This window comes from Sander lucioperca, chromosome 14 (genome assembly GCF_008315115.2).
Source record: "Sander lucioperca isolate FBNREF2018 chromosome 14, SLUC_FBN_1.2, whole genome shotgun sequence".
In the NCBI taxonomy this organism is placed as follows: Eukaryota; Metazoa; Chordata; class Actinopteri; order Perciformes; family Percidae; genus Sander; species Sander lucioperca.
Genome location: NC_050186.1, coordinates 30,679,227 through 30,691,985, shown reverse-complemented (window position 1 = coordinate 30,691,985; position 12,759 = coordinate 30,679,227). Strand labels below are relative to the sequence as shown.

General features: G+C 40.9%; 2 protein-coding genes and 1 long non-coding RNA gene across 4 annotated transcripts in view; 1 reads left to right on the top strand and 2 right to left on the bottom strand.

The window, feature by feature from the left end:
* Positions 1-12,759, bottom strand: part of LOC116045153 — an 810,130-nt gene that overhangs the window by 216,614 nt on the left and 580,757 nt on the right. The window lies entirely within an intron of this gene.
* musk (muscle, skeletal, receptor tyrosine kinase) overlaps positions 481-12,759 on the bottom strand; it is a 36,983-nt gene continuing 24,704 nt past the window's right edge. Inside the window, exons 13-17 of the mRNA XM_031292662.2 lie at positions 8,450-8,624; positions 8,040-8,226; positions 7,767-7,958; positions 4,815-4,963; positions 481-2,093 (exon numbers count right to left, since the gene is read on the bottom strand). Coding sequence (XP_031148522.1) covers positions 1,393-2,093; positions 4,815-4,963; positions 7,767-7,958; positions 8,040-8,226; positions 8,450-8,624 — 1,404 coding nt within the window. The 3' untranslated portion in view covers positions 481-1,392. The remainder of the gene's footprint in view (positions 2,094-4,814; positions 4,964-7,766; positions 7,959-8,039; positions 8,227-8,449; positions 8,625-12,759) is intronic.
* Positions 9,699-12,759, top strand: part of rassf6 (Ras association domain family member 6) — a 48,835-nt gene continuing 45,774 nt past the window's right edge. For both annotated transcript variants that reach the window (XM_031292675.2, XM_035991244.1), the window contains exon 1: positions 9,699-9,979. The gene's annotated coding sequence lies outside the window, so the exon portion shown is untranslated. The remainder of the gene's footprint in view (positions 9,980-12,759) is intronic.

Below are 12,759 nucleotides of genomic sequence, written 5' to 3'. Positions count from 1 at the left end.
AACGGATGGAGCACAATGTTTGAGTGCATATGAATCTGAAATGGTTATGGGTATATCTGCATGCTTAGTGGCTTCAAGTCCTTAAAGGCTAAAGCTCTGGGGGTCTCCTAAAAAATGACATTCGCACAAGTATATGGATGAGTGTGTATGTATGGGTACCTATATAGGTATATAGCTAATAGCTATAACAGTTCATGTATTCTTCAATATAGATGGTTAAAAGACTTCATGTATATACATATATACCTCACTCTTTTACTGGGATGTTGTAAAAATACGTACAGGCCTTTTCTTTATGTATGTGTGTGTGTATGTAAGTATATCACCTGTTCCTGTGTGTGTATATACATATATATGTATAAATACAGATTTTTATATATTTTCTTTTATTTTTATCTTGTATTTATTTTTCTTTTATATTATTTTTTTTTTATTTAGCTCTTTGTTTAAAATGAAAGCTCAAAGACATTGTTCAAAAAAAAAAAAAATGACATTCCTATACAACTAAACTGCATTCTCAAGCACGTTTTGAGGGAATGTATGTAAGTATGTATTTCCTCCCAGATTGTTTGTTCCAAAACGTCCTCGTACCAGCGACAGGCGCACGTTGTGAAACGGTCGCAACGCGTGGTTAATGTGATTTCAAACAAAACTACTTGGTTAGTTAAAGGCAACAAAAGTACTTTAGGTTAGGCTTAGAAAAAGATCGTTGGATAACTTGGATTAAAATAAGTAGCCTATATTTGTTACGTAACTTGAATTGCATACGTATGTTACGTAGGTTGTGTGACGAGAATTGAGGACGTTATGTAAGTCAGTTTCACATGGGACACGAGCAGCAGCTTCCTGGGTAGAAAGACCCGTGTTTGTTCGACCCATCCATCCATCCATCCATCCATCCATCCCAACCTACTTCCCAATGCAGACTTTGAAGGTGGACTTTGATTAGAAACATATTTGTGATGCGTCGAAAACAAACAGAATCCGGAACTAAATATGTTTCCCTCAAAACTTAATTTAGAATGCAGTTAAGTTGTATGGGAACATCATTTTTAGGAGACAGGGTTTAGAGTCTGTTCAGACACGAAAGTAACATTGTTCATAAATAAAGCCGACCTGTGTGATGGATATGTGCTGGTGAATGGTCAGGAGTGATGGTTTAGAAAGTAATATGCAAATGACGAGCTGTTTATGATACAAAAATGTCTGGTAAGGGTAGCAGTTTGGGTCTCCTCAAAAGACAAATTGGGCAAGAAAGACAGCTGAAATCACTTTACTGTTTGGGTATTATGTGTACATTTAAAGTGTGTTTTCCGGCACCAGATTATTACATAAATCAGTTGTTTTTTTTTATGCACAGGGACAAACATTTGTTTGTGAAAAGTTCCTAGGTTAGCAGTCAGCCTCAGTGTCAGCATTCATGCTTAGCGTGCTTTGATGGATACGCTCCAGTATCCGATGTATACTACTGAAGCTGGGCCTATCTGATGGGTGTGTGCTCCAACAAAGCCTCATCAGGTTATACAGCTCCAGAGGACAATTCTCAGGACAGGAGAGGATGTGACCATCCCTCACATAGTAAATAACCTCCTCATGACCCATACCGTAGTACGGTTGCATCCCATTGGAGAAAATCTCCCATAACACCACACCATAGGCCCAGACGTCAGATTCCGTGGTGTAGCGGTTATAGAAAATAGACTCTGGGGGCATCCAGCGTATGGGGATGGCGTCATTCTCGTTGGCTTTGTAGTAATCGGCTGAGTAGATGTTTCTGGAGAGGCCGAAGTCTGCGATCTTCACCACCATTTCCTCCCCAACCAGGCAGTTCCGCGTCGCGAGGTCTCGATGGACGAACTTGCGCTCTGACAGGTAGGCCATTCCGGCAGCGATCTGCTTGGAAATTGACAACTGCTCGGCACAGGAGAGAAGTGCCGCCTCCAGCTCCGAGGAAAAACTGCGACCGGACAGGCTGGCGCGGCTGAGGGTGCGCACTGATTGGTTTGGAGATCGGCGACGCAGGAACTCATTGAGGTCACCGTGGGCCATGTACTCGAACATCAGACACATGGGCTTACCCACTGCACACACACCTAGAGAAGAACGCACACAGGCGATTTTATATCAAGCTCTGTGACTTTCAGATTTATTAAGTAGGCTTGTGAGTCGTGCATTTTCCCACCACAGATGTTTGCGAGTACAAACACAAATACTCAACCACATAAACACATCAGTGAGATAATTAAACCACGCTTAATAAAGTGTGTTTCTTTCTTCTACAGTGTCACACAATGAGTTAATTCACTGTAAAAGGTAAATAAATATTCAGTCCAGACATAAACACAGACAAAACCACCATGTGTGCATGCTCACAAATAAACTCTCACGCATAGAGGATGTACAGTCCAGCATTAGTAGCCCTGTCATGTAAACACAGTGTGTTTGTAAATTAACTTTGGGTTCTTCTGACCCTGTCTGTGCTGTGGGGAAATACGGGCAGTTAAAGAGAGTTTCTCAAATTGCGGTTGGTGTGATTGCGAATCTCAGATGTGAGTCAGTTACAAACGATTTAATTTAGGTTTCTGTAAACTTGAACTGTTGTATGTGTTGGGGGCAGTGAGGGCTTCCACAGCTTCTAGAACTTAACTTGTTTGCATTCTTTATGTGGAAAGGATTAGGGTTAGGTGTGTTTTGATGTATTATTTTATGTTAACGCCAGGAAGGGTGTAAAAGCAAACTGGTGAATATTCATGGGCAGAAGTTTGCCCTCACCAAGTTCATTCTACTTTATTTACTACGTATTTACTTTACCTCCTATAAAAGACTGGCTGTCTGCATGCTTGTTTATGTATGCATTCCTGTAAATGCTTTTTGCGATGTGCACTGCTTAGCGGAATTGGAGCACAGCCTGCAACAGCCCTGCAGAAGTTGGTAGTCATATGAGCTGGCATTCACAACACTGGCTTCAGATTTAGAGTATAATATAGCTCTGTGGGAAAAATCATTACAAATCACCAGGTTTGCCAACAAGAAAAGGAATACCCCCCTGGAATCAGACGGTCGTTTTCAGTTTCTCTTTCTCTAGCCAATTTTAGTTTGAGGCTTTGCAGCTCTTGTCTGTGTTCTTTCCAACGCAGACCATGATTAGTGCACTTTATGTGGTTAGTGCACTGAAATGCGCTGAGCCATACTGGCCATAATCATAATTTTGATTTAGTGCACTTCACTGCCTCTGCTTCTGTGTGAAACATGAATTGGAACCTCACTGACCCGCCACTAGCCCAGTCATTTCAAAAACTTTCAAACTTTGTTCCACAGAACAAAACAAATATATGCCAGGTGGGATTTTAGGGACATGTATAAGATAAAGCAGACTATTTCCATTTGATGGAATGGCAGCCATCGACATAGTTGGGATCAGGATGTTTTTTGACTGTAATATTTTGCCACTGTTATGTCCAAGTCAGCACAAGAATTGCAACAACAACATGCTCACGAGAAGAGGAGGCTTGGAGGTCATGCTCAGTTAGTTCATGTCCTGTGGGTCACAGCGGGGGACGGTTCCCCAGAGAATGAGCTCTGATTACAGCTCCCTGGGGTGGGTGGGTGGCTGTGTTTGTGCATGAGTGTGTGCGTGTGCGCGCGTGTGTGTGTGTGTGTGTGTGTGTGTGTGTGTACAAGCAGGACTGTAATTCAACAGTAGCAGTAAGGTCAGTAGCTGGCTCAAAATGTTTCACTCCGTCGCTAAATATACAGAACACAGAGGCCCCATCCTGCACACACGTGCATGCCACAAAATAATGACATGCAGACATATGCCATCTCTAATCCTGACACATTCATGTTATGGATGATGCATATGTTTTTACACATGATTGGCGATGTATTATTAGTCAAGAGGGTAATTAGAGGTTAACTTAATTTGATCAACTCTGGTTGCCAGCGCACCAGAGACTTCAGCATTGTCACTTTCTAGATAAGTCATCCAAAAATGAATTGTCACTCAAAACAGAAAACATATACTACTATTGTTTGATGAACGTGGTTTTAAATAAACTTCGCAATCACTGAGGCTGTAAAATGGACCAAAGTAAACAAACTTCTTTCAGCACGGCCACAGAGCAATGGCCCTGTTTTCTCACTGACAGTGCCAAATAGAGTTAGTTGTATTGCTTAATGTCTTCCTGGAAGTATATGCGAGCAGTGTGTATTAGATTAGATAGGCAGTATTAGTGTAAAAGAAAACTAAAGAGGACATTTGTTTTACTCAGGCCAAGAAAGGCACATACGTAAACTGCCAGCAGCGCGTGTTTACTGGCAAATCCTATTTGTATCTCTAGCGTGTTTTTTAGCACTACAGGGAAATAGATCTGAAGAAAAAGACTTAATTCAGAAGAATTATAGTGTGTGAGTGGAAACTGGGCCTGAAATAGCCTGAAAAAAGAAGAAGACAAAAGAAAAAAAACGAGACATTTACAAAGGCTGTTGAGTGCAATTCCCCTTTTATAATGAGAATATTTTTAGACTTTGATCATCTAATTTTGATGTAGTGTACTGGAGACTGATTCATTGTCTATTTCCTTGGCTGTTGTTTCTTATTGAGCATGATGTGCACCAATCGCAGTGTGTGCTACATGGTGGGGCTTACAGGTCCCATGGCATGAAAATGTCACTTTATGAGGTTTTTTAACATTAATATGAGTCCCCCCAGCCTGCCTATGGTCCCCCAGTGGTTAGAAATGACGATAGATGGCCGTATGTGACGAGTTTGGAGTGAGAACGTGTTGTACTCACTAACTAACACACACACTAACCTAGGAGTCGTACGATGTTTGGATGGTCAAACTGAGCCATTAGTGCTGCCTCTCTCTGGAAGTCATTCTGCATGTCAGCTGATGCTTCCTCCTTCAGCATCTTCACAGCCACCATTGTGAAAGACTCCATTGGCAGCAGGCCTGGTGCTCTGCAACAAACATGCACAAAAATATTCAAGCACAGACAATGTACGCATGCAGCTGATCTATTCCTCTAGAAAAGTAGGAGATCTTTTAGCGGTTTGTGTCAAGATATTGCTTCTTTCGTAGCCATCTGCATGTGGGTGAAAAAAATGCATTTTATCGTTGTGGGGTTTTTTCGGTAATGCGTTAACCAGATTTCTGTAACCATGTGTTTTTTGAATGTGTGTCTTTTAAGTCTACCAACAAACAGCCTAGCGACTGTAAATGTCAGTTACTTAGAGGAAACATACCCACACTTCCTGTGTTGGCTCCCTGGAGAGGCAAGCTAAAGTCAGCATGTTGATGTAGATTTATATATATATAGTTTGCACACACAACTACTCACACAAAAAGATGGAAACACTCACTCAGTCACTGTAATACTAACACACACACACACACACACGCACACACACACACACACACACACACACACACACACACACACACACACACACACACACACACACACACACACACACACACACACACACACACACACACACACTGGGAAACTACAGATTGAAGCCCATCTGTCAGAGAAGATATTTACTCCTCTGGTCTATTTAGGTCTCTGAGTATGTTGCATGTGTGTGTCTGGGTTCATGTATGCATGAACACACACGGCCCAATGCAGGTGCTGCCTGTGTGTTTATATGATTGTTCATCTGTACTCTTGAGTGCATGTGCTTACTGCATATAGTGTGTATTTGCATGTTTGTTACCTGTTGCTGGTAATATATGCAGGTATGAGTTAAGTTTGTGCTCTTTTACTTCTGTCTATGTAAGGACACATTTGAGTTTTAGACTGTCAGGGTCAAGATATGGTTACAAAAGTGAAGACATTTTGGTCAGTCCTTACCAAGTTTTTGCGTTATGGTTAAATTAGGTTTGTAGGTTAAGGTTGGGTGTCTAGTTGTAATAGTTAAGGTTACCGATGTTGACTACGGAATACATTACACCAGTGCTCTCACAGTTTGAATGTGTATTATGTTCACAGGGGTATCTATATACTGCACCATTCCAGTTGTCAATAAGGGATTATCAGCTAGCCTGAAGGACATCTTCCAGATCTGCATGGCTACATGCAGGTGCTATTGTGAAAAGGCCATCAACTGCTAGAATACTGTGCTAACTGTAATATTATATACCCCCATTTATATCGTGCTCCACATATTGGCATTAAAGCTCTATGTAGTGCAAAATCATGGACAGAAGGTCAGAATTCTCAATTGCAGTTACTGGCATAATGCACAATTAAAACGTATCTGCTGTCGCTGTATTGCAATTTTGTAGCAGTCTAGTATCCAAAACACTAGGGTCCTAAACTCAACTATGGATGTCTTCCAGAAGGCACTGTCTGAAAATCTGAACCGTTATCTCTTATTTAAAAGATATATCATCTGCCCCTCTGTGTATGATGGTCGACCCCAACCCTAACTCTGAAAGCTCCTCTCTGTCAAAACGTGAGTTTATTGTTTGTGTTGATTACAGGCTCTCGGTCAGGGGCACCACAGGAATGAAAGGACTGTGGGAGGAATTAAAGTTTAATAATGCCGAGTGTCATAAGGTTAGGTTAACCTCTTTATTTTATCACTTCAGCCACTCTGAATTCTTGTGCAAAACATTTTAATTGGCTGCAAAGGTTATCAGTCATGGATGTATTGGCTTTCAGTGACTGAACAAATAGATTTGGAAAGCGCTTGGTCAATACTGTACAAAGGGTTAGACAAGACTCAGTTATGATGTTTTATTCCTGCAATGAAAATGTGTCGCAACTGGAATATACAACCACTGTTCTGCATGAAGAAGGAAACCACACATTTTCCACAGCCACCTCAAGCCTAAAATATAGAATTGGGTGTAGATGTTGTTGTTGATAGTGTTTTATAGGTAAGTATGACATTTTAGAAATGCAACTGTATGCTACTGTTTGACCCAGGTCTGGTATTTAGTCTGATCATAGGGATTAGGTTGAGACATAAGTGTCTTGCTGAGTCAGCGTGGAGTGAAAGTGACACCTGTAGCAGCTCACCTTGTGACTTTGTGAATGACGCAGCAGTTCTCAGAATGACCAGCGGCCTTGTTTAGCCACTCTAGTCCCCCTGTCTCTATCCGAATCCTGTCTCACCCATTTCTCTTACTCTGCCTGAGAAATATCCACTTCATCGTTCTAGCCCCTGGCAGCAAATATGATGATGCAAACAAATGTTCCTCTTTGTACAGTCTCTCTCCCATTTGGGGCTGGTAGGCATCATTTCTTCTCTCCTTTTTTTACTCAATTATATATATATATATATCATTTCGAGACTGTCCTCCCCCAAAACAATAACAAATAAGAGCGCCTGTGGGTCAAACAACCACAGGACTTTCACCCAGGAGACCAGGGTTTATGTCCTGTTTTGAAAATTAAGGTTCACAGTGAGTTATTTAATTTAGAGAACAAACGGAACTACGTCACGTTCTGTGTCACGTTCGCTACCCGAAATGAAGTAACAGAGGTACTAATTTTAACCCAAACCACAATCTTTTTCTAAACTTAACTAAGTAATTTTGTTTCCTAAACCTAACCAAACTTCCTTTATGTTTAGATATATGGAAATAAAACACTCTTGTGGGTTGTATTTCCTGCCACTGCTAGAGGCGGTAATTTATGACATTTTCCTACAGGTCGTATTAGAGGGTAAGAATAAACAACCTATATGGTCATATGTTTTGAAGGACTTGGTGATCGTTTCCCTTTTCCTCACCTCCTCTGCTTTATCTCACCTGGCTTGAAAAACCCGTCCGAAGGCTCCCTCTCCAATATCTCTAACATATTGGATATTATTTCGGGGATACTCTAGGGCCAGCAGCTTTGTGTTTAGCAGCAGGGGAACCCGCTGGTACATGGGGTTGGGGTGGAGTCGATCCAGTAGCATCTCTGACGGAAGAGCACTCAGCGTCGGGGTCTCCATTGCTCTGCGGAAAGAAAGGGGGAGTGAGGAATCAAAAAAGGGGACACAGATAAATAAAGAACTTCTCATCTTGTCTTTATCTCACCTCTTCCGGTTTCTCCACTGCTTCCTCCGTCTGCGGCAGGCGAGGATGCTGATGGTGAGGAAGACTGCGGCTGCGAGTGCAGCCAGGAGGATGATGATGATGGACATGGAGTAAGCCGGTGACGATACAGCGGTCGTGGTAGGGAGACGAGGAGTCTGACGAGGGCCTGATGACTCTGGCTTCATCACTAATCCACAAAGAGACCATTAAAATCAAGTCAAGAAAGAAACCTCATCTTGGTTCTAAATCATCATAATTTGTTTCTTTCTTGGCCGGCTATAATCTACAATCGCATGTTAACTGCTAACTGGCGAAATAGCATCCTAGACATTCTCTGTGATGGGTGGGTTTTTTAGTGAGAGAGCCAGGGATTGGAACAGAACAGAGGACAGTTGAAGGCAGTACAGTACCTGATGCTATGACAATCTCCCCACACTGCGGCACAGCACAGTACTCCCAGCGTATGTTGGGATTTGAGGTGTAACACCAGGGCTTGTCGCTGATTCCTCCCGGGTTCCTGCAGTGGTTGTCTGAGTTCTTTAACTCTGGAATCACATCCACAGACAGCCGGTGCTGGTGGGGAACCTACGGGGAGAACAACATGGAGAAAATCAAGCTTCTTCTAACAAAGCTATAAAGTTTGAGTCCGATTCCAAGTCCGAATCACCAAAGAAGAGTCTGAGTCGAGTGCAAGTCGAGTCACCATTTCCTTATTCTATTTTATTTTATTTTATTCTATTTTATTCCAGGGAATAGCGACTGGAGTCCGAGTCCAGGACTTGAGTACTCCATCACTGTCTATTACACATAAAAGTAGTCAGAAACTTCATCCCACTTCCAAGTCCTATTTCATAAATGCTTGAGTCCGATTTCATAAATCCTTGAGTCAAAGTCATCAGTGCGCGAGTCCAAGTCAAGTCACGAGTCCAGAGAAGAGCGACTTGAGCGGGACTTGAGTCCGAGTCCAGGGCTTGAGTACTCCATCACTGCTATAAAGATTCATCAAAATGCAATACTCAGTATGTAACTAGCTATAAGAGGAACAGGAAAACACTGGTGGCCTTTACTTCTTGCCCTGTCAGAAGTTTACCGTTGCTTCTTTCTACTTCCTACAGTGGTAAGGTGAATACGTCAAGGATCCACCCTGTGAGTCCGGAGGTGTTTTTTAACCCTCTGAGGTCTAAGCCATGTTATCCAATATTTGATCAAGTAATAGACATCATTTATTTCAGGAGAACCTGGGCTATCATATACTGCAGGGATGTCACATGAATGTATATAGTGTTATATGACTATAAAGACAAAATAAAAGCCTAAACAAAAATGGAATCTCATAGAAAGTCTTGGCAATCAGGGGAAACAAAAATAAACTCTAACACAAATATGAAAGTATTATAATTTCTTCCTTTATCCAAAAAGTTAGTTGTGTCATTTTCAATGCATTATCTGTCTGCTATTTGACATCAGTAGGCCAAACCCCACTCATTTCAACCTCCAGGCTTCATTCTGATGTCTCTTTATCTATCTGCAAGGACTCTGCCAGGACCTTCCAATACACACACATAGACACATTAAATAATGCTCTCCTGTAAGGGCTCTCTATTGGCTGAGCAAAGTCAGTCCTTAAATGAGTTCATGTGATTGATCGACACACCTGTCAGTCAAGGCACACTATCCAAAATGGCACCTGGCTAACGTGATACATCAGTTGTTTGGTACAAAAAGATTACTAAATACAGTAAATAGCCATTCAATCGTAGATTTATCACTTTGGAATTACTTGTGTTAGTCTCTGAAAAGCCACTGTCTTCCCGGCCGGATTTCTAAGCTTCTGGAAGGGCTACAAAGACACAGACACACTTGTTGAAAAGCTAATGGCTACGAAGCTACAAACAAAGTGAGATGCTGGGTTAAAAGGTCGCAGAGCAAAGCGGAGATTTGTGAGTGGATTTTTGGATTCATAATTATTTGTTCATATGTTACATTGCGACACTGTTATTCCATGATGGATTAAAAGAGCTTCTGGATGGCCTACAATTGTTAGAGGACCTTGTTGAAACGGTGCATTTCTCTGCTTCTAAACGACAAATACACTGTATTGATCTGGAGATATTGAATAAGACATTTAAAGTATGTATTGTCCTGTCGCAGGTGACAGTGTCGACATTAGAGTTTCAAGCTAATTAGTATCTGTTCTGTTCTGTTGCTGACCCAATGCTTGGAAAGGGCATTGAGGGAAACTTGTCTTGTGGGTCCAGTAAAGTCTGATCAGTAAATATCTTTCTGTATTTCTTTTCTTAAAATGTTCAAGAGCTGTTTCAATCAGATTTGGATAGACAGAGTTTTAACTTTTCCAAGAAATGTCTTCTTGTCTTCATTAACAAATAAGTTGGCCTTTCAAATAATTTAATACATTACTCAAGGCCCTGTTTAGGGCCTTCGGTAAGGTTACAGTTTAATAACTGCAGAGGGTGTAAAATGTACTAGAGTGAGGAACATTAGGGGTTGCACGGTTGTTTCTACAATCTAAGAGTGCCAACTTAAATACTGAACATCTGGTGTATTTGTGTGTCATGAGCTTTAGTCATCAAAAGAGCAATGGTCCAACCTATCCCAAGAGATTATAAGTTATGAGCTGAAACAGCTGAGTTCAACACATGTGCTGCTGAATCTGAATGTGCAAAGCAAACTGCTCACAGGGTTGACTTCCCAATGTTGCCATGAATGGTTAAGCAAGTCCTCTTCCCTAAATGACAAGATAGGTAATTTGTCATTGCCTTGCAAAACAATCCATATGAACATTCCCTTATCATGTTTCAGAATGACATGGTTAGTCAAAAACTACTTGATTGACTAAAGCCACTTGGTTGAGGTTAATGAAAGACTGTGGACATGGAGTCCAAACATCCACCAACATTCTCCCTGAAGAGGTTACATGGCACTATAACAATGTCACGCTCTTCCAGCCTTTGTTAATGAGGGAGAACAGTCATTATTCTAATGACAACCACGAGAGGTCACTTTACAGGGAAAACAAAGGTTGTGTATAGTTGCTTAAACAAATGAGCAATGATGTCGTTCTTCTGGTGAGAACGTTCTCATTAAAAACACCAAAGAGTCACAGAACTAAACACAAAGCTAGAGTCATCAAACAATATCACATAACAAAACAACCAATGAACTAAGTAATGTACATTTAAGCAACTGAAAATGTTAAAGAACAAATTGATGGAGTGACCTTGTTTTACAAATACCGTTGCGTATGTTTTACATCATTATAGGTTTCATATTAAACTGATGCTGAATAATACCCTTACAGTTCCTCAAGTGGCATATACTGCTTTTAATTTATTAGAGTTCTCAACAATGTCTGTGCAAAGAGAATGAATCAAAGTTTCGCTCGAGTATTTCTCTGTGACTCAGCATAAAATAGGATACTACTCACACTATGCACACTGTACATATGTGCTGACCATATATTTACCATGGAGGCTAACACATGACATGTGGAACATTAGTGTTTGGAGCTCATTTCCTACAGGACACATCTGTGCAGAATATTATATATCCACTATAATAAAAAAAAAACATTTTCTTAAAACATCTGCTCTGTGATGTGAGGAAGGTAAATGATGACTTTGGACCCAGCCATCGCTAGATGATCCTGCGTTGTAGATTTTAGAAAAACGACACTGACTGTGCAAAATATTAGGAACAGCTGCTGTTCCTGTGACTCTAATGGACCAGGTAAGAAGCTGAAAGTCACACTCTAGTTTCAGCTGTAAATCCACCATCAGTAATCATTTTTAGCTATTAATCAGTATTCATGAAACACCATCCCAAAAAAGAAGAATGTTGATTCTAACCATATTGATCTACCTCATTTTGTTAAAAAAAAAAAATAATAATAATAACAACAACAACATATAGGCCATATAAGTTCAGCAAGAAAATGGTGCAATCAGCTTCTCATTGCCTTCTGGGAGAACTGTTACAGACATTATCCCAATCAGGCTGCTATTATACTTACAACAGGAAATGAAAGCTTTGATGCTGGCCAGGAACTTAACCATAATATTCCAAATAATCCCATCGTGTTTAACAGCCTACCTTTTAATTTAAGTTTGGCCTGCACATCGTATCACATAACTCCAGTCTTTTCCTGGAAGTAGCACATGCTACATTCCTGCTATCTTCTTAGTAATTTAAAATCCTGAATTTGGGGAAGACCAGTGTGTCCCAAACATTTTTAGACGGCACCCCTTCGAAGGACATTTTTTGGCACCAAGCAACCCAACCCCCAATATAACATGCATATATGTACAATCCCCCGGGCACGGAGGCCACCCAGCTCATCAAGCTTTCCGTTCTCACACTTCAGGTTGACAATGACAATGATAACAGTGGCAGGTTTAGCAGATTTCACGGTATCATGTGATCATCATCTTTGTCCACTGAAATGACACTAGCAAATGTCTGCTGTAGCTAGCGACCAAATTAAGCAAGGGTTAGCTAAATGAACTGGTTAAAAATGCTGTCTTTGGCTGACTTTTGAATGCATCAATGTGACTCATTTTAAATCTGGAATCCTGTATATACTAGAGTGTATGTGGGAGTCATGAACAGGGCTTTTAATAATCATAACCTATAACCCCACAAAATAATGCAGTAGGAAATTTGGCTAGGTTAGGTTGCTACTGTAGGTTGTAAGACACAAAGA